Here is an 18,853-nt window from a genome sequence, read left to right as displayed (position 1 = left end):
GTCAGTCACTGTCTGGAACTGTGACTGTGCGTGTCACACATGTCACACTTTACATGTGTGTGTCATCCCCTGACCCCTGTAGGTGGTAGCACACCTCTTCTCCAGCTACGCTGCACAGACTGCCCCTCCGCGCCTGGGCAAGAGCAGCTCCATTACCCGACTCTACAAGGCTCACACGGTGGCAGCCAAGTTCCAGCAGTCCCTCCTGGACCTGGTGGAAAAGATGGAGAGGTGGGTCGGATGAGAGGGCAGAGTATCCAGCACCACCTTTACCCTGTGGCCCCCAGGGCACGAGTGCCCACTCTCCTTCTCTGAGACCTCACACAGCCTCTCCTGCCTCTGCCCAGGTGTAACCCTTTGTTCGTGCGTTGCCTGAAGCCCAACCATAAGAAGGTGAGGCCCCTGGGAAAGCCAAATCCTTCCCCCTGTGAAGTATGGCACTGGATAAGTGTCTGGGCCTCTCTGACTCCCTGCCTGCCCACTGCAGGGACTCTCATGTTTGAGAGAGCCTGCCTACCCATGGATGGTGTGCAGATGTCCTCTCTGGGCTGTTCTAGGAACCTGGTCTTTTTGAGCCAGATGTGATGATGGCACAGCTGCGTTATTCAGGGGTTCTGGAGACCGTGCGGATCCGCAAGGAAGGCTTTCCGGTGCGGCTACCCTTCCAGGTGTTTATCGACAGGTACCTCCATTGGGTAGTTCCTAAGTGCACAGACTCCCTGCCAGGCCCCCACAGCCTAAGCAACATAGGGTCTGTAGTCCACTGTTGGTCAGGCTGTAGACCATACAAAACATGTTAGGTTCCATTTGGGAAATATATTTGTTCTGTCACTTACTATTATTATTATTATTATTACTATTACTACTACTACTATCACATTACTTTTGCTGCTGCTGCTGCTGCTGCTACTACTACTACTACTACTACTACTACTACTACTACTAATGTCTTCACTTAATGAGTGGTGGCTCAAACATGTCACAGTGTGTATGGAGGTTACAAGACAACTTTTAGGAGTCAGTAATCTCTTTCCATCATGTGGAAAACATGAGTCGCCTCAGGATGTGATGCTTGGGGACAGGAACCTTCCTTTTCATAGTTTCCATGAATCCCTCTAGGGTGATTTTAATAGTTATTAGGACAAGTTCCAGCAGATGTCAGTAAAGGGTCTTGTTCTGCTGAAATAGTGAACTACAGTTTTGACACCTTGAACTAGTTTGGAGGATAGTTTTATGAGCAAGCCACCCATTGGACCACACCACTTAGTCATGGGGATGGTCTAACAGCCACCCATTGGACCACACCACCTAGTCATGAGGATGGGATAACAGCAGGCCCTCAGGCTGAGTTTGGTTCCCCAGGTACCGGTGCCTGGTGGCCCTCAAGCTCAACGTGCCAGCAGATGGGGACATGTGTGTGTCATTGCTGAGCCGGCTATGCACGGTCACTCCAGACATGTACCGTGTTGGGGTCAGCAAGGTGAGTCCTGAAGACCCCACATTCAGTGATATCCCAGGGGTACCCCAGATGTCTCAGCTTAGGATGTTAATCTACCTCAGCTCTGCTCAGATGCCCCCTACCCCACGTCTGGTGTACCTGTACCCTAGCTTTTGCTGCACCAAACACTCCACCGAGCTCTGGGAGGCAGCCTTCTCTTCCCCGCTTTTGTGGCCTCCTCAATGGGCGTATCCATGGCTACCTTCCACCTCCAGCTCTTCCTCAAGGAGCACTTGCACCAGCTACTGGAGAGCATGCGGGAGCGAGTCCAGAACCGAGCCGCCCTCACCCTGCAGCGCTACCTGCGAGGTTTTTTCATCCAACGGCACTTCCGGTCCTTGCGGCGGAAGATCATCCTACTGCAGAGCAGAGCCCGTGGTTTTCTGGCCAGGTGAGGCCCACAGAAGAAGAAGTCTTTGGTGTCCTTCAGGCTTTGAAGAGCCTGGGCTCAAACAGTGCATGCCCCGTCTCTGGAGGCATGCAAGCTGAAAGAGACTTCCACAGGATGACTGATTCTCCAAGTCACTGTCTTCTGCCTGTGGCTCCAGCTGAGAGGGTATTCCTGTCACCCACACATCAGGGGCCCCTGGACTAACACATGATGGGATGGGTAGCATGTGACCATTGTGAGATCAACCCAGGTCCCGCCACTAGATTTGTTGTATGTATTGGGCTACGTGTCTGTCCCACTTCAAACTCGTTTTCCTTGGAGACGAAGGGTCCCAGGGTGAAATATGACCCTTTGTCACCCCACGACCTCATTTTTGACTCCTCAGACAGCGCTACCAGCAGATGAGGCAGAGTCTGCTGAAGTTCCGTTCCCTGGTACATACCTACGTGAACCGCCGCCGCTACCTCAAGGTACAGGCCTGCCTGGGTTGAGACGTACTTAGTTCAAGAGAATCCTACCCCCACCTACAAGTCCCTGCCATGCCCTCCTCCTGAGCTGGGTAGCTGTGGCTCCTCTGAGGCCTGTTTCCTGGCATGTCCCTTGGGGCATAGAGAAGGGTAGAAGGAGATGCTGTGTTGAGTGATGTAGCCAGCACTGGGGTCGTAAAGAGCTGCAGACATGGCTGGCCCTGGGTGACTTGAGTCTCTTTAGTGTGGTCTGGTACTTAGCTCACTGATAGTCTTGACTTCTGTCACATAAACCAACTGCCGGTGATAAATGTCATTTGCAAAGCTCGGAAGGCCAGGCAAGGTTTCCCAAAGTCCCTCCAATGTTCCACTTGGCACCTCCTCCCATCTCTGGCTACACCTTTGCCTCTCTTCCTTGCCACTACCTCAGTCCTCTCAGTGCCACCAGGAGCCTCCAGGCCACAGGCCCTTCCCTACTGCTCGCGCCTGCCCAGGCTACCTGTGCCCTGACCATTTGCTCTCCTGCAGCTGAGAGCAGAGCGGAAGCGCCGGGCACAGGAGGCATGGCTACGTGAGCAGGAGGTGGGTGCGGGGTCCGAGCCACAGCAGGGGACAGGGAGGGAGAGCAGCAGGTGAGGTGTGTCAGCCGTCCTTTCATCCCCTGACCATCCCCTCAGGAGCTGAGCAAGCGTGAAGTGGTCCCAGTGAGACACCTGGAGGTGCCAGCTGAGGTGGCTGGGCTCCTGCAAGCTGCAGCAGGTGTGTCATCTCTAACAGCAAGGGAGGGCTGGGGAGAGGGGAGCAGTCACTACATGCCTGCACTGTCTCCAGGCCTCAGGCTGTCCAGTGTGCCCCGAGTGGCCGTCGTCCGGGCTCCCAGGCTCCAGGCTGAGCCCTGTCTCACACTTCCTCTTGACATCAACAACTACTCCATGGCCAAGTTCATCCGATGCCACTTCAAGGTAAGGGCTGGCACAAGCATCCTGACATGGGCACTGATACTCAGACCTGCCACAGCTTCGCAGAAAGCTCTTACGGGGTAGACATACACCTGTTGGAAGCCTTAGGGCCCTAACAGTAGTGAGACTGTCTTGGACTCTGGCTGTATAGTGCACCAACCAGCCTGGGCAGTCAAGCCCTGACTAGGAGGTGGCACAGCACTCACCAGAAGGATGGCTCTGCCTCCCCTAGTTGCTCTCTGTGGGCCATAGTTTCCCTTCTCTGGACCCTAGGTTCTTTATGTAGGTGCTGGAGTGGGAAGCCTGCTCCATGGTCTCCTTTCTCTTCCCCGACACAGATATGTCTATTGTCTCCCGTGATTCCTCCCATTCCCTCCTTGTGTCCCCAGGAGCCCTCCTTTGGGATGCTGGCAGTACCTCTGAAGATGCCTCTCACGCGGCTGCCTGTGGAGCACCATGCAGAAGCCATAAGTGTCTTTAAGCTAGTACGGAATCTTCCCTAGTCCAGGTTCAAGTGCACAGCCCTACCATAATACCAGGCCACAGGCGCCCCTGCCCCTGGGCATCAAGTGCATAGCCTTACATGATAGGAGGTTCCAAGCTTCTCCATTATACCCGGACATCCTCTTTGGTCTTCAAACCCAGCTCCTGAGTCCCATGCCTCTTCTTGGGAACAGAAGTTTACATCAGCATAAAGATCTGAACCTCCTTCTGAGAACCTTTCGCCCAAGTTATCCTCCTAGCAATGCTGCCTCAGAGGCTCTCTAGCACCTCCTAAGAACTCCCCCAGGCCGAGGGGAACAGTCCCTGTTGTGACCCAGAACCACCAACCTATACAGAGGGAAGTTCAAAAGCTGGGAACCCAAATGAAGTCACAAGTAGAGCTAGGCAAGCCACAGAGGACAGTCTGGAGGAGGAGGCACTGGCGATGAGGAGAGATTACCTATTAGGAAAGGCAGCAACTTAACAGGAGCAGGACGTGGGGTGGGGGAGCGGCCAGAGAGGCATAGATTGCAGGCATCCAGGTCCCATTTCAGCAGAGAGCTGGGTGGGGGTAGGGGGCGGCTCTGGAAGGTGTCAGATCTGAGTGCTAGAGAACCTTCTGGACCAAGTGGAGCCTGGCGGAGACCAAGGGTACGAGAGGATGCTGGTGATGAATGTGGGCCACAGAGATTCCTGGGCGGGAGAGGAAATCAGTGTGGACTCAGGATCCTAGTTTTCCTGGGGGTTCTTTGACATTGACTGGTAGAGTGATATTGAAATATGAGGGACTTTTCAATAGACAGCAGAACACGACAAGAAAGCATGTTGAAGGGCAGGCAGAAGCCCACAAGAGCCTGTTTGTTCTGTGCCCTAGATCCTGCGTTTCATGGGAGACCCCCACCTGCATGGCACCCAGGAGATGATCTTGGGGAACTACATTGTGCACCAGGGGCTAGTGGAGCCAGCTCTGAGGGATGAGATCCTAGCCCAGCTGGCCAACCAGGTGTGGCGCAATCCCAACGTCTACAACTCCAAGCGTGGCTGGTTGCTGCTGGCTGCCTGCCTGAGTGGCTTCGCACCTTCCTCACACCTTGACAAGTTCCTCCTCAAGTGAGCACAACCCAGCGGGCAATAGGCTAGGCAGGAGCTCAGAGGTCAGGCCAGTGGATGCTTTTGTGTTGCCAGAAGAGCAGCATGGGTGGCAGCCAGAACTGCAGTCCCTTAACTGAACCAAAGCCAGAAGATCAAGAGGCTTTACTGCAGTGGGGAGGGGTTAGGTCAGAATGGATGAAGAATAACAGAACCGGGGTGGGGGTGGGGCAAAACCAGAGTGTAGAGAACTGAGGAAAGAGCCGACAGGAGTTAGGAACACAGCTGGACTCAAAACAGTCTGGACTTAAGTCCCAAGCTGAACTCTGTGACTTTAGGCAAGTTATTTAACTTCTCCAGGCCTTGGCTTCATCTCCTATAAACTGAGGGCAGTGACAGTGACTACTCAGTGGTACAGGTTAAGTATGGCATCTGGCAAGTGCCATGTGGGCATTACCATGATGACAATCCGTCCCTACTGCTGGTGAGGCACAGGCACCGTGAGACAGTGCACCAGCCCACCACGTGGCCCAGGGCCTGTACCAGCACACACCTGTAATCCCTCTGGCTGGAATGCAGACACACCTTTAGCACACACTTTTAATCCCAAACAGTTGAAGGTAAAGTTAGTTTGTAGAAGAAAGTAGTCATGTTTGAAAGTGACGTTTAATTGAGTGGTAGACAAAGTGATGACTCAGAGAAAGATTTGACAGAATAGGATATGCCCAACTCTCCTGAGAAAAGAGAGAAAAGGGAAGCTACTTAAAAGAGAGCAGCACACACACACACACACACACACAGAGAGAGAGAGAGAGAGAGAGAGAGAGAGAGAGAGAGAGAGAGAGAGAGAGAGAGAGGAAGAGAGGAGGCGGCAGCAGTTTACCAGGACAGTTGTACAGAGAAGACAGGTTAAAGAGAGAACAAGCTAGACACAGATAAAGACAGAATGATCCAGAGACTGAGCAGAAGCTAGATTGGAATAGATTGCCAAGCAGAGCGATTCAAGAGAAGCTTAGAGAAGCCAGTCTGAATCAGTCAGCTTGGTGAGGAGTTTGAGCCAGTACAGCTATATTGAACCAGCAGCCAGCCAGAGTTCAGAAAGAACAAGAAATGGTGAGCTTCTTCAGCAGTAAGTCTCAGGGGCTGAAAACATTCTAGGCCTAGATTAGATTGTACAAAGGCTAGAAGCTTCCAGGACTAGACCTAGGTTAGCATACTGAGGCAATAAGCCTCTGAGACAACTATTACTTCAGGTGAATAAAAAGTCGCGTTATACCTGGGGTTTCCTTTTTGAGGCCAGCCCCGGTAGATACTCTAGGCTGGAAGAGACCTTTCTCTCCCAATTCTTCCTCCAGGTTTGTATCTGATTATGGGCAGAATGGCTTCCAGGCCGTGTGCCAGCAACGCCTCCTGCAGGCTATGGGCTCAGGGGCTGCCCGGACCTTTCCCCCGACTCAGCTGGAGTGGACTGCCATTCAGGAGAAGGCCAGTATGGCTCTAGATGTGAGCTGCTTCAACGGTACGTAGGCTCCTCCCTCAGGCTGCTTCTCTTCTCTTCCTGAAGGAAGAGCAGCAGGAGTCAGCAGCAACCACAGAAGGTTCTGAAGCTGGGAGGGCTCGTGCCAGTGTAGCAGTGCAGGGAATTGGGGATTGAGATAGGGGATAGGGGCACAGGAGCCAGTGAGGTTGGCCTGAAGATGCCCCAGACTGAGTACAATTGCTGTGCCAGGTGACCAGTTCTCCTGTCCGGTGCACGCCTGGAGTACGGGAGAAGTGGTGGCTGGAGACATCCTAAAGCACAGGTTGGTTCCTAGACTGCCCCACACAGTACCCTATGACCTGGAAAGGAGGGAGGAGCAGGAGACACCATCCCTGGGAGATACAAAGGGCATGCCTGGGGTCTGACTCATACCCCAGAGTCTCCAGGCAGTGCCTCCCAGTTTCACATTTTATCTCTATTCCTCTGCACACTGACCAGGGGGCTGGCTGATGGTTGGAGGGGCTGGACAGTGGCCATGAAGAATGGAGTCCAGTGGGCAGAGCTGGCTGGACATGACTATGTGCTGGACCTGGTGTCAGACCTGGAACTGCTCAGGGGCTTCCCACGACAGAAATCCTACTTCATAGTGGGTGCAGAAGGGCCTTTGGCTGTCAGGGGAGACACCAGAGGGTATGTAGCTACTTGCCCAGACCACCTCCCCTGGGCAGCTGGCTTTACCCATCAACTGCTGGGAAAAGCTGAGTTCTGGGGTTGGCGACTGTTTTGTGTTTGGTGTTTTGAGCTAAGCGGACCCCGAGTTCCTGGGCTCAAGCTATCCTACCTCAGCTTCTGAGCCTGGAGCTGCAAGTGTGCAGCGCAGCGTCTAGTAATTCTCTATTTCAGTTGTGGAAGCCACCCAACCTAGGACACATAGACATTTCAGGGGACCTTTTTGGGTCAGCTGTCCTGTGCCTCCCTTTTCATCCACAGAGTGTTTGGGAACTGCTGGGACTCAGACGAGGACACACCCACAAGGCCCCGCCCCCAGGACCACATGGCCAAAATGCCTGACTTTGATGAGTACTGCAGCCACAAAGAGGATGGTACAAATGGAGAAACTGAGGCCCAGAGATGGACATCAAACCGCCAAGGTTAATCAGGAATGGCCATTGTACTAAAGGGAAAAGAACCCTGAGGGCGTAGAGACCCACAGGACAAGTAAACTTGGTCCTTTTGTGGCCCCCAGCAGCTGTGGACAGCACTAAAGAGCCCACCGTGCCCCCCAGGGAGCTGGATGGCTACTTGGACAGCCTCTTCGACCCTGTGCTGGCCTGTGGGGATGCGGTAGGGATGCAGAGGGATCCTTGCAGGTGGCAGGCTCAGTGTGTGCACTGAGATAGAACCCATTTCTTAGGGTAACACTCTGAGCCTTACACAGCCAGGGCCCTGGGGCTGGGGGTCCAGTCTGGGTCTAGCTGGGGAGAGGGAAACCTTGGGATCACCTGGCAGCTGAGAATGTCCCTGGCTTCCCTGGAAGGACCCTCAGCTAACTCTCAGGACCCCAGCTGTCACATGTGGCAGAAGCCACCCTAATGGAATGGCTTGCTGGAACACCTGTTCCCAAATCTCACAAGATTCCCTTGCCCCAGGAAACCACAGCACGGACAGCGACTCCCACGGTTCATTTCTTGTGGAGGGGGTGGGTTGGGAGCTCGGGCTGGTGTCAGGTGCCTGTTGCCATGGATCCTGGGGATCACAGCAGTGAGGAGGCCACTGCTGCCCCAGGACCTGGAGAAGCCGACAGCCATCGCCTACCGTATGAAAGGTGGGGGCCAGCCAGGTGGAGGTGGTAGCAGTGCTTCTGAGGATTCCTCCCGGAGACCCCCAGAACCCAAGCTCAAGCCTAGTCAGTGCCTCCTAAGCGTGTTCTGGGCGAGGGGCGGGGGATGTGCAGGGGAGCTCTTGCTTCCCCAACACCTGTGCTCACCTGTGTCCTCCGCCTGCATCCCCAGTCCCAGGCCTGGATGCCTCCACACTGGCTCTGCAGCAAGCCTTCATCCATAGGCAGGCTGTGCTACTGGTAAGTGGGGACAGGGCAAGGTGTGTGTGTGTGGGTGTGTGTGTGTGTGGCTGTGCTACTGGTAAGTGGGGACAGAGGAGTGGGGACAGGGCATAGTGTGTGTGTGTATGTGTGCACACGTATGCATATACCAATGTGTACACAGAAGTAGGTCCACCTGGTCACCATGGTCACCTATCCCCAGGCCCGGGAGATGACCCTACAGGCCTTGGCACTCCAGCAGCAGCCTCTGAGTGCAACCTCAAGACCTCAGCTCCCAGAGGTGAGCAGAGCTGCCCAGGATAAACAGGAATACTGTGATAACCCAGGAGTTTACCGTGCCTCTCTGAGGCCAGGGATCCTGTAGTCCACTTTGGGCAGAGATGGTACCTGGGTATAAGCCAGTATGTCCTGGATGGCCACCTCATGGCCTGTTCTCCACAGAGACCCCTACCACCAGAGGCACGGCCGAAGACTGTAGGCACTGGTCCCCCAGCCAAGCCTGTGCTGGTGCGTCCAACTCCACAGTCCTTGGCCCCAGGCTCCGTGGCAAAAGCCCCAAAGATCCCTAGCAAGCCCGTGGCTGCTCCAATCCTAGCTCAGGATTGGACTGTTCCAGAATCCAGTGAGTGTCCATCCAAGCCCAGAGACTGCCCAGATAGTCCAGGGCAACCCGATCCAATGACCTCACCTGGCCACCCGTCCTCACAGGTTCGACCTCCCCTGAGCTGGTTCGGTATTCCACACTCAATTCTGAGCACTTCCCTCAGCCCACACAGCAGATCAGAAGCATCATCAAGCAGTACAAGCAGCCACCCTGGGCAGGACACCCTGAGGCCCGCAGGTGCGTCCAGTCGTCAGCCCTCAGTTTCCCTGCCCTGGGCTCATCACCACTTGAGATGAGCCCCTGGGCAACCAGAGGCTCAGGCTGACGTGGTCTCTGTTATGCTGAACAGCCTCAGCTCCTCTCTGGTGCTTGTTTGCATTGGTGTCTAGGGGAGGGGTCCCCATTATGGGGACTGTGGATTAAGGGATACCTCGTGTCTAACCTGCCATGGGTCACCTGCCAGAACGGATGGTGGAAAAGTGTTCAGGAGGCCACCTGACCCCCATGAGGAAGCTCTAATGATTCTGAAGGGACAGAAGACTCAACTGGCAGTTGTACCTGGCACTCAGGTAAAGAGTGGGTTGGGCACACCACAGGGATAGAGGCCTCAGGAGCCACCTGCCCTCTCGGCATGGCCCTAGGCCTCCCTTCCATGGCCTGCTTACTGTCCCCTGAGTGTTCTCTTTGTGGCGGGACAGGTGTCCAGAGAGGCTGTGGCCATGGTGAAGCCGGTGACTAGTGCTCCAAGGCCATGCATGGGGCCCACCCCAGGTGAGGCCCACAGGGTGGAACATGCCGGTGGTGTTCAAGTGAGCGACTGAGCCTGTGAGCACAGGGGGTGTCTCTGGGGCTGTGTGTGTCTCTGAGTCAAAAGTACACACTGTGTCATTATGACATCACCTCTTAAATCCCTAGCTTCAGACCAGCGCCACCTTGGCTTCAGTGAATCCTATAGAAACTCATCAAAACAATACTATTTGTTCCTACCTGTTAAAGATGGGGACAGAGGCATGAAGATGTTTAATGGCTTCCCAAGTATCAGACCAGAGCTATAAACCTTTGTGCCCTAATCAGGCAGTGACCCTAAGATTCAAATCAGGTCACATCATGTCTCTGACACCCTCTCGCCTCCTCCCTCTTGGCATATTCAGTTCCTGTAACTAGCACACCCAACTTGCTCCCACCTCAAGACCTTTGCATGGCTGTCTCCTCCAAGAGGAGTCTTTGGGCGCCTGGCTCCTTCTTGCCCATCAATCAGGTGTCAGCTCAAATATCACTTCAGAGAGGTTTGTCCAGCCTGAACTACTCTGCTGTACTTCCACAGCACCTCCTAACACCACCATCAGCCTCTTGTGGTCCTGCCTTTCCTGCTGGGTCCCAAGAAACCCGGTAGACTCTCTGCCCCTGCCTCTACAGTGCAGCCTTCAAGGTCGCTGGAGCCTCCAGAGGATCCTGTCCAGACACAGCTGCACCGCCTAGTCAACCCCAACTTCTATGGCTACCAGGACGTCCCCTGGCGGATCTTCCTGCGCAAAGAGGTGCCAGGAGCAGGCCAGAGGATGAGCTAAATAAATATGGGTGGAGCTAAATATGTGCAGAGCCAGGGCAGGGGAACAGTGACGAATGGGAGTGGGGCTGGAGCTAGGATAGGAGTTAGCCAGGGGCTGCATCTGGGGGTGAGGTCCAATTAAAAGGAGGGGTAACCCATGGGTAACTAAGGTCTTCCCACACAGGTCTTTTACCCTAAGGACAGCTATAGTCACCCCGTGCAGCTAGACCTCCTGTTCCGGCAGGTGAGGCCTTCTTCTTCACTCCCACGTGCAGGGTCTGTGGGTTTGAGAGCTGCTTTACTGATTCCCTCCCCCTTAGCAAGGCCACACGTCCATCTAATAAGTCACAATTCAAAATATGTGCATGCCTGTAACCCCAGCACCCAGAAGGTGGAGAAAGAAGCAGCAGGAGTTTTGATATAAGGCCCCATATCAACAAAACAAAACAGTCACTCTGGGTCCACTAGGGCCCAGCGGTCAAATCCCAGCCTCACTGGACACACGTGGAAACCAGAAGCAGAAAGGGTTAGGAAGATGACCGTGTGAAGGCTTGGATAACAAAGGCAACCCATTTTACAGATGACCCTAGTGCTGCAGAGCAGGAACCCCTTCCCATGAACCCAAACATAGACCCCAGTGTCTGGCAGGGGAATTCATTGGCCAGCTGCTGGGACACACTTCTTCTTACAGATCCTGCATGACACACTCTCTGAGGCTTGCCTGCGCATATCTGAGGATGAGCGGCTGCAGATGAAGGCCCTGTTTGGTACCTTGGGGAGGGGAAGGGATGCTGATGGGCAGTCAACCAGATTGGGGGTCAGCCGTCGCCTGGAAGAAGGCTAAGGACACGCCCAGGCCTCTTGCCTCCCACACTGGCCTGTCCTTACTCAGCTTCTCTGGGCTGCATGTTTGGAGACCAGTAACACGTAACACACAGTGTGGCCCTTTCATCTATCCGTGGCTTCTACTGCTCAGATAGCTTGTTGCTGGCACCAGCCTCCCATCCCTACCCCTACCCTGTCAAGGAGGGAAGAGGGTCTTGAGCAGAATTGGTCTTCCTTAGCCCATAACCAGCTGGACACACAGCGACCTCTGGTAACAGAAAGCGTGAAGCGGGCAGCCATCAGTATGGCCCGAGACAGCTGGGAGATCTACTTCTCCCGCCTCTTCCCAGCAATGGTAGGAGTCCCTGAACACCCCTTCCTGCCTGCCCAGAGCAGCCAGGGATAATGACGGAAGGCCTCACCGGGTTCACACTTCCTAGGGCAGTGTTGGCACTGGCGTGCAGATCCTAGCTGTATCCCACACTGGCATCAAGCTCCTGAGGATGGTCAAAGGCAGCAGGGAGGCCGGCAGGCGGCTCCAGGTCCTGTGTGCATACAGGTGATTGGCAGGCAGGGGGGAGCGGGCTGTCTGGACACAGGCACAGACCGGTGTCAACGGCTCACTGCGCTCCTCTGAGCTGTTATTAAGCACCCGTGATGCGCCGGCTATGCCAAGCCTGATATTTAAGACCATGTTAGAGATTTGGAAAGTGAGGCACAGAGAAAGAAGCTGGTGGTCTCTGGTCACAGAGGCAGGGAGTGGTAGAGCTGGGAGCCACTACTCCACTTCTGAAGCCGCATGCCAGCCCAGCCTGCAGAGCTCACTGTACAGAGGAGTAACTGCTGAGATCAACCAAGTCCATGGGCATCTGGGAGAGGAGGTGTCCCTCGCCCCGAGGCCCTGCTGAGTGCCCAGTCTCTCTACTGGAGTCTCTTTGTCCATTTCAACATAAGGCCAGGAAAGAGCTTTGATCACTGGTCAGGAGAAAGCTCCTTGCCCTAAAGGATAAAATGGAGAAACCTGGGCCAACAGATGAGACAAAGATATTGTGTGGGCATAGTCTGGTTTTGTAGTTGGACTGTGGGGCTGGAATGTGGTACAAGGGTTTTAAGAGATACACAGAGCCCACAGATAGATCAGAGAGGAAGCAGAAACAGAAAACGCCCAGGAGGGGGGACATCTTCTTGGCCATAAGGTCCTGGCCTCTTGTCACCTTCTCTCCCTCCAGCTTTGCAGACATCCTGTTTGTAACCATGCCATCTCAGAACATGCTAGAGTTTAACCTGACCAGCGAGAAGGTCATCCTTTTCTCAGCCCGGGCTCAGCAGGTCAAGACCCTAGTAGACACCTTCATTCTGGAACTGAAGAAGGTTGGGATTCCTCCGCGGGGAGGGGGGGGGGTTGCCCGCCGCTGCAATACAGATATACCACAGCCTCTCTGCCCAGAGTGTGAATCCACTGTTAGGTGTGCACACCACAGAACATACCCACAGGTGTTGACGCCAGTGAGATATCTGTGTCTTCCCTCTGTGGTCCTTTTGCTTTCCGGCATCTTCTTCACGCCTGCCCTTCGTGTGGGATGCATCTCATCTCCTCCAAGCCCCCAAGCAATTGTCTCCTCAGAATTACTGCATTACTTGCTTACTGAACCTCCATCTCTGTTCACCCCTACCCCTTGGCAGGACATGACCCAGGCCCAGCACCCAGCCCCGGGGGGGGGGGGTTGGGGCTTCAGCAGAAGGCTTAGGGAGGGATCAGCGACACAAGAGTGTGCCCAGCAGCCCCAGGCTTCTATCCTGTGTAATGCCTTACCCCCTGCCTCTCTAGGGAACACTCATCACTTCCCCTGCCCACCTAGGGCAGTGCCTAGGCACCTAGGGAAGCCGCCTGTGCCTTCTCTGGTGGCTTGGGAGAACGGAAGGAGCAGTAGAAAGGCTGGAAGCCCCTGGAATGAAGGCTGTCAGTACACAGCACTCTATTCCTGGTGTTTTCCAGGATTCTGATTATGTGGTGGCAGTGAGGAACTTCCTGTCTGAAGACCCCGAGCTGCTATCCTTCCACAAGGGTGACATCATCCACCTGCAGAGCCTGGAACCACCTAGAGTGGGTCAGTTCCATGGCTGGGTGGAAGAATGCAAAAGAAAGGAGGCTGGGAGAAGGCTTCCCTGGCCTGTGCTCATGCAAGCTCCTCCCACAGGCTACAGCGCAGGCTGTGTAGTCCGCAAGAAACTGGTGTACCTGGAGGAACTGCGGCGGAGAGGCCCTGACTTTGGTGAGTCCTTGCACATACCCCAAACCTGCAGCGCCAAATAGGGGTACTAGTCTAGGTTCCAAACACACTGCAGACACATGATAAGAGTTTATTGGTGCCCCTCTTGGTCTCCTGCGGTGACCTGACAGTGCGAGCCAACAACTCTTCAACTTCTACCTGCACATATGGCTGAGGTGTGTCTCCGAGTCTATGTATGGCCTGTTGCTCTTGACATTTATTTCAAGTACCACCAAAAAACAAACAAACAAACAAAAAACCCAAAGACAAAAACAGTACTAGGAATTGACCAAGGGTGTACCCAAACCTCCTTAAAGGACCCGCTCTGTCCCAAAACAAGACCTTCCCATCTTTCCTCTACTTGTCCCTAGGCTGGCGGTTCGGGGCCGTCCACGGGCGCGTAGGCCGATTTCCTTCAGAGCTCGTGCAGCCCGCTGCTGCACCAGACTTCTTACAGCTCCCGGCCGAGCCGGGGCGGGGCCGGGCTGCAGCGGTAGCCGCCGCGGTGGCCTCAGCTGCTGCCGCACGGGAGGTGGGGCGCCGGAGAGAGGTGAGGGGCAAGGTGGTAAGTGCAGGGGCGGGGTCAGAGTGGACGCAGCCAATCCCATGCAAGGGACTGGCCTAGAGGGCGGGGCTTGACTTAGAAGCGGAGTCTTTGCAAGTGGTTAGGCTTGAAGGGGCCAAGTCAGCTTTCCCAGGAGGGTCGAAGTGGAGTTGGCGATGGGCCTCGGCAACTGCACCTATCCCGCAGGGTCCCCCAGTCAGGGCGCGTTCCGCAGACAGCGGAGAAGAGTCCGTGGCGCTCCCATCGAGCACAATGCTCGAATTTGCCCAGAAGTATTTCCGAGACCCTCGGAGGCGTCCCCGGTGGGTAGTGATCCCGTGTTCTTCTTCCCCTTCTCTGTCTTGAACTCGTTAGAGCGAGCTTTAGGCTGTTGGCCGCCAGCTCCACTTCTGCAGGGTGGATCAGGAAGCCCCTTAGTCTCAGACTCTGGGTGCCTTCCTGCGGGTAGACTGACTGGAAGGGGCAGAGATGTGGCCAAAGGCTGGGATGCAAGACTGGGTAGTGGCACCCATTTGTTGCAGGGATGGCCTCAAGCTGAAATCCAAGGAGGATCGGGAGTCCAAAACTCTGGAAGACATGCTTTGCTTCACTAAGGTGCATGTTCTGTGCCTCGGTTTTCTCATCTGTAGGGTGGTATTGCAGAAACCTTTCTATCCCCTAGAGCAAATACTTGTCTCCATTGAAAGCCTCTGGCTGTCAGCATCTGGAGCAGGGTTCTTTGCAGCACAGTCAGTGACTGTCCCTGTTTTGTGATGTGGGCTCACCAAGCTGCTGTAATACAGTCTGAAGGCATGGTGCAATCCCTCTTCTGTTCTGTCCCCACTCCATTGTGATACAACTCTTTGGTCTCTTCACAGGTCCCGATCCAGGAATCCCTCATTGAACTCAGTGACAGCAATCTCAACAAGATGGCGGTTGACATGTTTGTAGGTGTGTGGGATGTAATACTGTGTGACCTGTGTTTGTTACCTCTCTTTTGCGTTGCCTCTTCTCCAAACCTGAGGCACTTTGAAGAGAATGGGAGCCTCTTGCTGTCTCAGAGGCAGGCTCCCAGAGAAGGAATGGACTGTGGGGGCCCCTTGGGATGGGCAGCTTCAGGCATGATGGGCCTGAGCAGGGTGATTCTTTCCTACAGCTGTTATGAGGTTCATGGGAGACGCCCCACTGAAGGGCCAGAGTGAACTGGATGTGCTCTGTACCCTCCTGAAGGTCAGTCCTGAGGCATTGCCTCGTGCTTCCTTCTAGCCCTGTGTCTTGGTTTCCCCAGTTATCCAGTTATAGTGCGGGAAACCTCTTAGGTTGCCCAGAGAGGAGTGAACGTATCCTGCTGGTGCATGGAGGGCTGAGAACTTCCAGACCTGGCACAGCGGGTGATTCGGCGTGCCTTTTTCCAGCTTTGTGGAGATCATGAGGTCATGAGGGATGAGTGCTACTGCCAGATCGTGAAGCAGATCACGGACAACACCAGCTCTAAGCAGTGAGTCGCCTGAGCCTCTCAGTGCAGTGTCCACACTCCACTCCCCCATCTCAGGACTGCTCCCTCCTCAGCTTCTGGCCACTCCCCTGCTTTCCTGCTTTATGTTTTAAGAGCTGCTTGGTCTAGAGCATGACATCTCTCCTCTTTCTTCATTTATGAAACAGGCAACCTTGTTCCATTGCCAGAAATTTTCATTTTCAGTCCCTAGGTGCGTGGGATGCAGTACCAGTTCTTGGTTCCATGCAACAGAAATCCAACTCAGGGTAGTTTGAGCAAAGGCAAGAACCTATTAGTTCAAGCACCTGAAAGTCAGTCAGGGTGTGCTTTCGGGCACAGTTGAGTCCAGGTACCACTAGAAAGCACGCTTTCAGGGGCGGGGAGATGGTTAAAAGTACTTGCTGCTCTCCCAGAGGAACTAAGTTCAGTACCCAGCACCCATGCCAGGCAGCTCACAATTGCCTACGACTCCAGCTCCAGGGCATCCAACTCTATCTTCTGGACTCAATAGGCACTGCCCTCATGTGCACATACCCACAAACAAGCACACACATCATCATTATCATCATATTAATATTAATATTAATAAACCAATGACTCTTCAGAAAGGTGGCAGGTGTCCTCCATCTTCTGCTCCTCCCTTTTTCCTTCTAGGATGATTACATTCTCATGTAGTCTCTCACAGTTAGCAAAGTGACAGCTTTGAGAAATAGTTCTTTAGCTCAGGAATTATAAGAAAAGCAATACTGGCCAGGCGGTGGTGGCATGTGCCTGTAATCCCAGCACTCTGGGAGGCAGAGGCAGGCAGATTTCTGAGTTCGAGGCCTGCCTGGTCTACAGAGTGAGTTCCAGGACAGCCAGGGCTTCACAGAGAAACCCTGTCTCAAAAAAACCAAATCCAAGAAACCAAAAAGAAAGAAAGAAAGAAAGAAAGAAAGAAAGAAAGAAAGAAAGAAAGAAAGAAAGAAAGAGAGAAAGAGAGAAAGAGAGAAAGAGAGAAAGAGAAAAAGAAAAACAATACTGACCCACTTTGCTACAGAAATTCTCAAATCCAAAAAGATGGACTTGGGGGAGTGGGTAGGGTCTGGTCCCCATGTGGTCACTCTTACTAGGACGCCTCTTTTCTACTTTCACTGTTACGACACAGTTGGTACTCTGAGGTTGGGCAGCTGAGCCTCGCAGCACCAATAACACTTTTGCCAAGTCCTAGCCAGAGGAATACATTTTTTTTGTCAGTCACTTTAACAAGTTGACCCTGGATAGGATAGGAATGGTCAGACAGTCCCACACAGCTCTCAGATCACTATACCTGGGGACTTTTCTAATCTTCCACTTCAATTGCTGTTTACTGATATTTGATAAAGCAGAGAAATGAGTATTTGAAATTCATTTTGGACTTTCAAGAAAGTTTCACCCTTCCAAGTCCAACTTGGAATAAAGAACACATTATAGGGGCTGGAGAGATAGCTCAGTGGTTATGGACGCTGGCTGCTCCTCTAGTGAGTTCTATTCTCAGCAACCACATGATGGTTCACAACTATCTGTAATGGGATCTGATGCCCTCTGGCAGGCAGATGTAATTGCTGATAGAATATTCATATACATAAAATAAATAAATCTTATTAAAAAAAACACACATTACATTTAGTGGTAGGGTGTTAGTGGCGAGGATACAACCACAGTCCATGCGTGGAGGTTAGAGAAAAGCAGATGAGAGGTTTTCCCTTCTACCATGTGGGTCTCCAGGATTGAACTCAGGTTACCCATCTTGGTTGCAAGTGCCTTTACCCTGTGAGCCATCTCTCCAGTCTCTGAAAGATGACTTCTGACAAAAGAACCTGAACAAAACCTGGGTGTGGTGGCATGCCTGTAATCCCAGAACTCAGGAGGCAGAAGTCGGAGGAACAGACGTTCAGGGCCATCCTTGGCTATATACTGAGTTCAAGGCCAGCCTGTCTCAAAACAAAGTGGGACTGGGGGCTGGTGAGATGCCTCAGGTGCTTGCCTCCAAACCTGAGAACGTGAGTTTAATCCCTGGACCCCATGTGGTAGAAGAGAGAACTGACTGCTGAAGTTGCCCTCTGACCTCCGTGTGTGCACTAGTGCAGGTATACAGTTATGCAAATGAATATAAAGAAAATTTACACAAAAGTAAAAGAGATCGTACAGTATTTGTGAGATGCTGAAACACAGAGGGCGAACAGTGGGCTCCGATTATACCTGGCCTCGTTTTAAAGGGTTTGATTGGCACAAACTCCTTGACATTTGTCATTTACCATGTCCCTGAATGAGGGATCAGATCTCATTCCCACAATGAGGGACAGTTGATGTCAAAGCACCAGAGAGTTAAAATAAAGTCACACTGGCATAGTGGTAATTGCTGTAAGACCTTCAGAAGCTGAAGAAGCCGGGCGGTGGTGACGCACGCCTGTAATCCCAGCACTCTGGGAGGCAGAGGCAGGCGGATTTCTGAGTTTGAGAAAGTCTACAGAGTGAGCTCCAGGACAGCCAGGGCTACACAGAGAAACCCTGTCTCGAAAAAATCAAATCCAAAAAACCAAAAAAAAAAAAAAAAAAAAAAAAAAAAAAAAAAAAAAGAAGAAGAAGAAGAAGAAGCTGAAGTAGAAGAAGTTTGATATCCGGCCTTTATGGCCTCCCTCCCCCCCCCCCCCTCTCTCTCTCTCTCTCTCTCTCTCTCTCTCTCTCTCTCTCTCTCTCTCTCTCTCTCTCTCTCGTGTGTGTGTGTGTGTATGCACACTCACCTATGCATGCAAGCATGGAGACCAGAAGTTGACTTTGGATGTTTTTCTCTATTGTTTTTCTTCTTTCTTTCTTTCTTTCTTTCCTCTTTCTTTTTCTTTCTTCCTTGTTTCTTTCTCCTTCCTCCCTTCCTTCCTTCCTCCCTTCCTTCCTTCCTTCCGACAGTATCTCACACTGAACCGAGTTCTCACTGTTTTAAGCAGTAAGCTCCAGGAATGTACCTGCGCCCAAACAGTGGCCAGGGTTAGCATTCCCGGAGCAGTGATTCCCCTGGGAGGTGAGTGCCCTGAAGGGACCTCATTTCCTCGTGGCCAGGAGTGAAGGTCCAGAAGTGAAGCTCGTGGCTGAGGTGGGTGGGGACTGAGAACACTGGTGTA

The 18,853-nt window shown here is 53.2% G+C and overlaps 1 protein-coding gene across 1 annotated transcript in view; it reads left to right on the top strand.

The window, feature by feature from the left end:
* Myo15a (myosin XVA) overlaps positions 1-18,853 on the top strand; it is a 54,691-nt gene that overhangs the window by 19,993 nt on the left and 15,845 nt on the right. Inside the window, exons 19-55 of the mRNA XM_052195553.1 lie at positions 83-231; positions 348-393; positions 558-682; positions 1,363-1,480; positions 1,714-1,889; positions 2,275-2,359; positions 2,885-2,938; positions 3,034-3,115; positions 3,188-3,318; positions 3,705-3,800; positions 4,673-4,908; positions 6,243-6,406; positions 6,617-6,689; positions 6,866-7,057; positions 7,358-7,518; positions 7,617-7,711; positions 8,153-8,273; positions 8,380-8,447; positions 8,632-8,709; positions 8,871-9,051; positions 9,138-9,270; positions 9,497-9,602; positions 9,732-9,804; positions 10,450-10,571; positions 10,767-10,826; positions 11,274-11,349; positions 11,647-11,762; positions 11,848-11,966; positions 12,637-12,778; positions 13,404-13,515; positions 13,606-13,680; positions 14,049-14,227; positions 14,429-14,544; positions 14,764-14,836; positions 15,100-15,172; positions 15,378-15,451; positions 15,637-15,719. Of these exons, the coding sequence (XP_052051513.1) occupies positions 83-231; positions 348-393; positions 558-682; positions 1,363-1,480; positions 1,714-1,889; positions 2,275-2,359; positions 2,885-2,938; positions 3,034-3,115; positions 3,188-3,318; positions 3,705-3,800; positions 4,673-4,908; positions 6,243-6,406; positions 6,617-6,689; positions 6,866-7,057; positions 7,358-7,518; positions 7,617-7,711; positions 8,153-8,273; positions 8,380-8,447; positions 8,632-8,709; positions 8,871-9,051; positions 9,138-9,270; positions 9,497-9,602; positions 9,732-9,804; positions 10,450-10,571; positions 10,767-10,826; positions 11,274-11,349; positions 11,647-11,762; positions 11,848-11,966; positions 12,637-12,778; positions 13,404-13,515; positions 13,606-13,680; positions 14,049-14,227; positions 14,429-14,544; positions 14,764-14,836; positions 15,100-15,172; positions 15,378-15,451; positions 15,637-15,719 (4,163 nt within the window). The remainder of the gene's footprint in view (positions 1-82; positions 232-347; positions 394-557; positions 683-1,362; positions 1,481-1,713; positions 1,890-2,274; positions 2,360-2,884; positions 2,939-3,033; positions 3,116-3,187; positions 3,319-3,704; positions 3,801-4,672; positions 4,909-6,242; positions 6,407-6,616; positions 6,690-6,865; positions 7,058-7,357; positions 7,519-7,616; positions 7,712-8,152; positions 8,274-8,379; positions 8,448-8,631; positions 8,710-8,870; positions 9,052-9,137; positions 9,271-9,496; positions 9,603-9,731; positions 9,805-10,449; positions 10,572-10,766; positions 10,827-11,273; positions 11,350-11,646; positions 11,763-11,847; positions 11,967-12,636; positions 12,779-13,403; positions 13,516-13,605; positions 13,681-14,048; positions 14,228-14,428; positions 14,545-14,763; positions 14,837-15,099; positions 15,173-15,377; positions 15,452-15,636; positions 15,720-18,853) is intronic.

The sequence above is a fragment of the Apodemus sylvaticus genome, chromosome 10 (assembly GCF_947179515.1).
Source record: "Apodemus sylvaticus chromosome 10, mApoSyl1.1, whole genome shotgun sequence".
Taxonomy (NCBI): Eukaryota; Metazoa; Chordata; class Mammalia; order Rodentia; family Muridae; genus Apodemus; species Apodemus sylvaticus.
The sequence above is the reverse complement of the archived record's forward strand: the minus strand, read 5'-3'. Positions and strand labels throughout refer to the sequence as shown.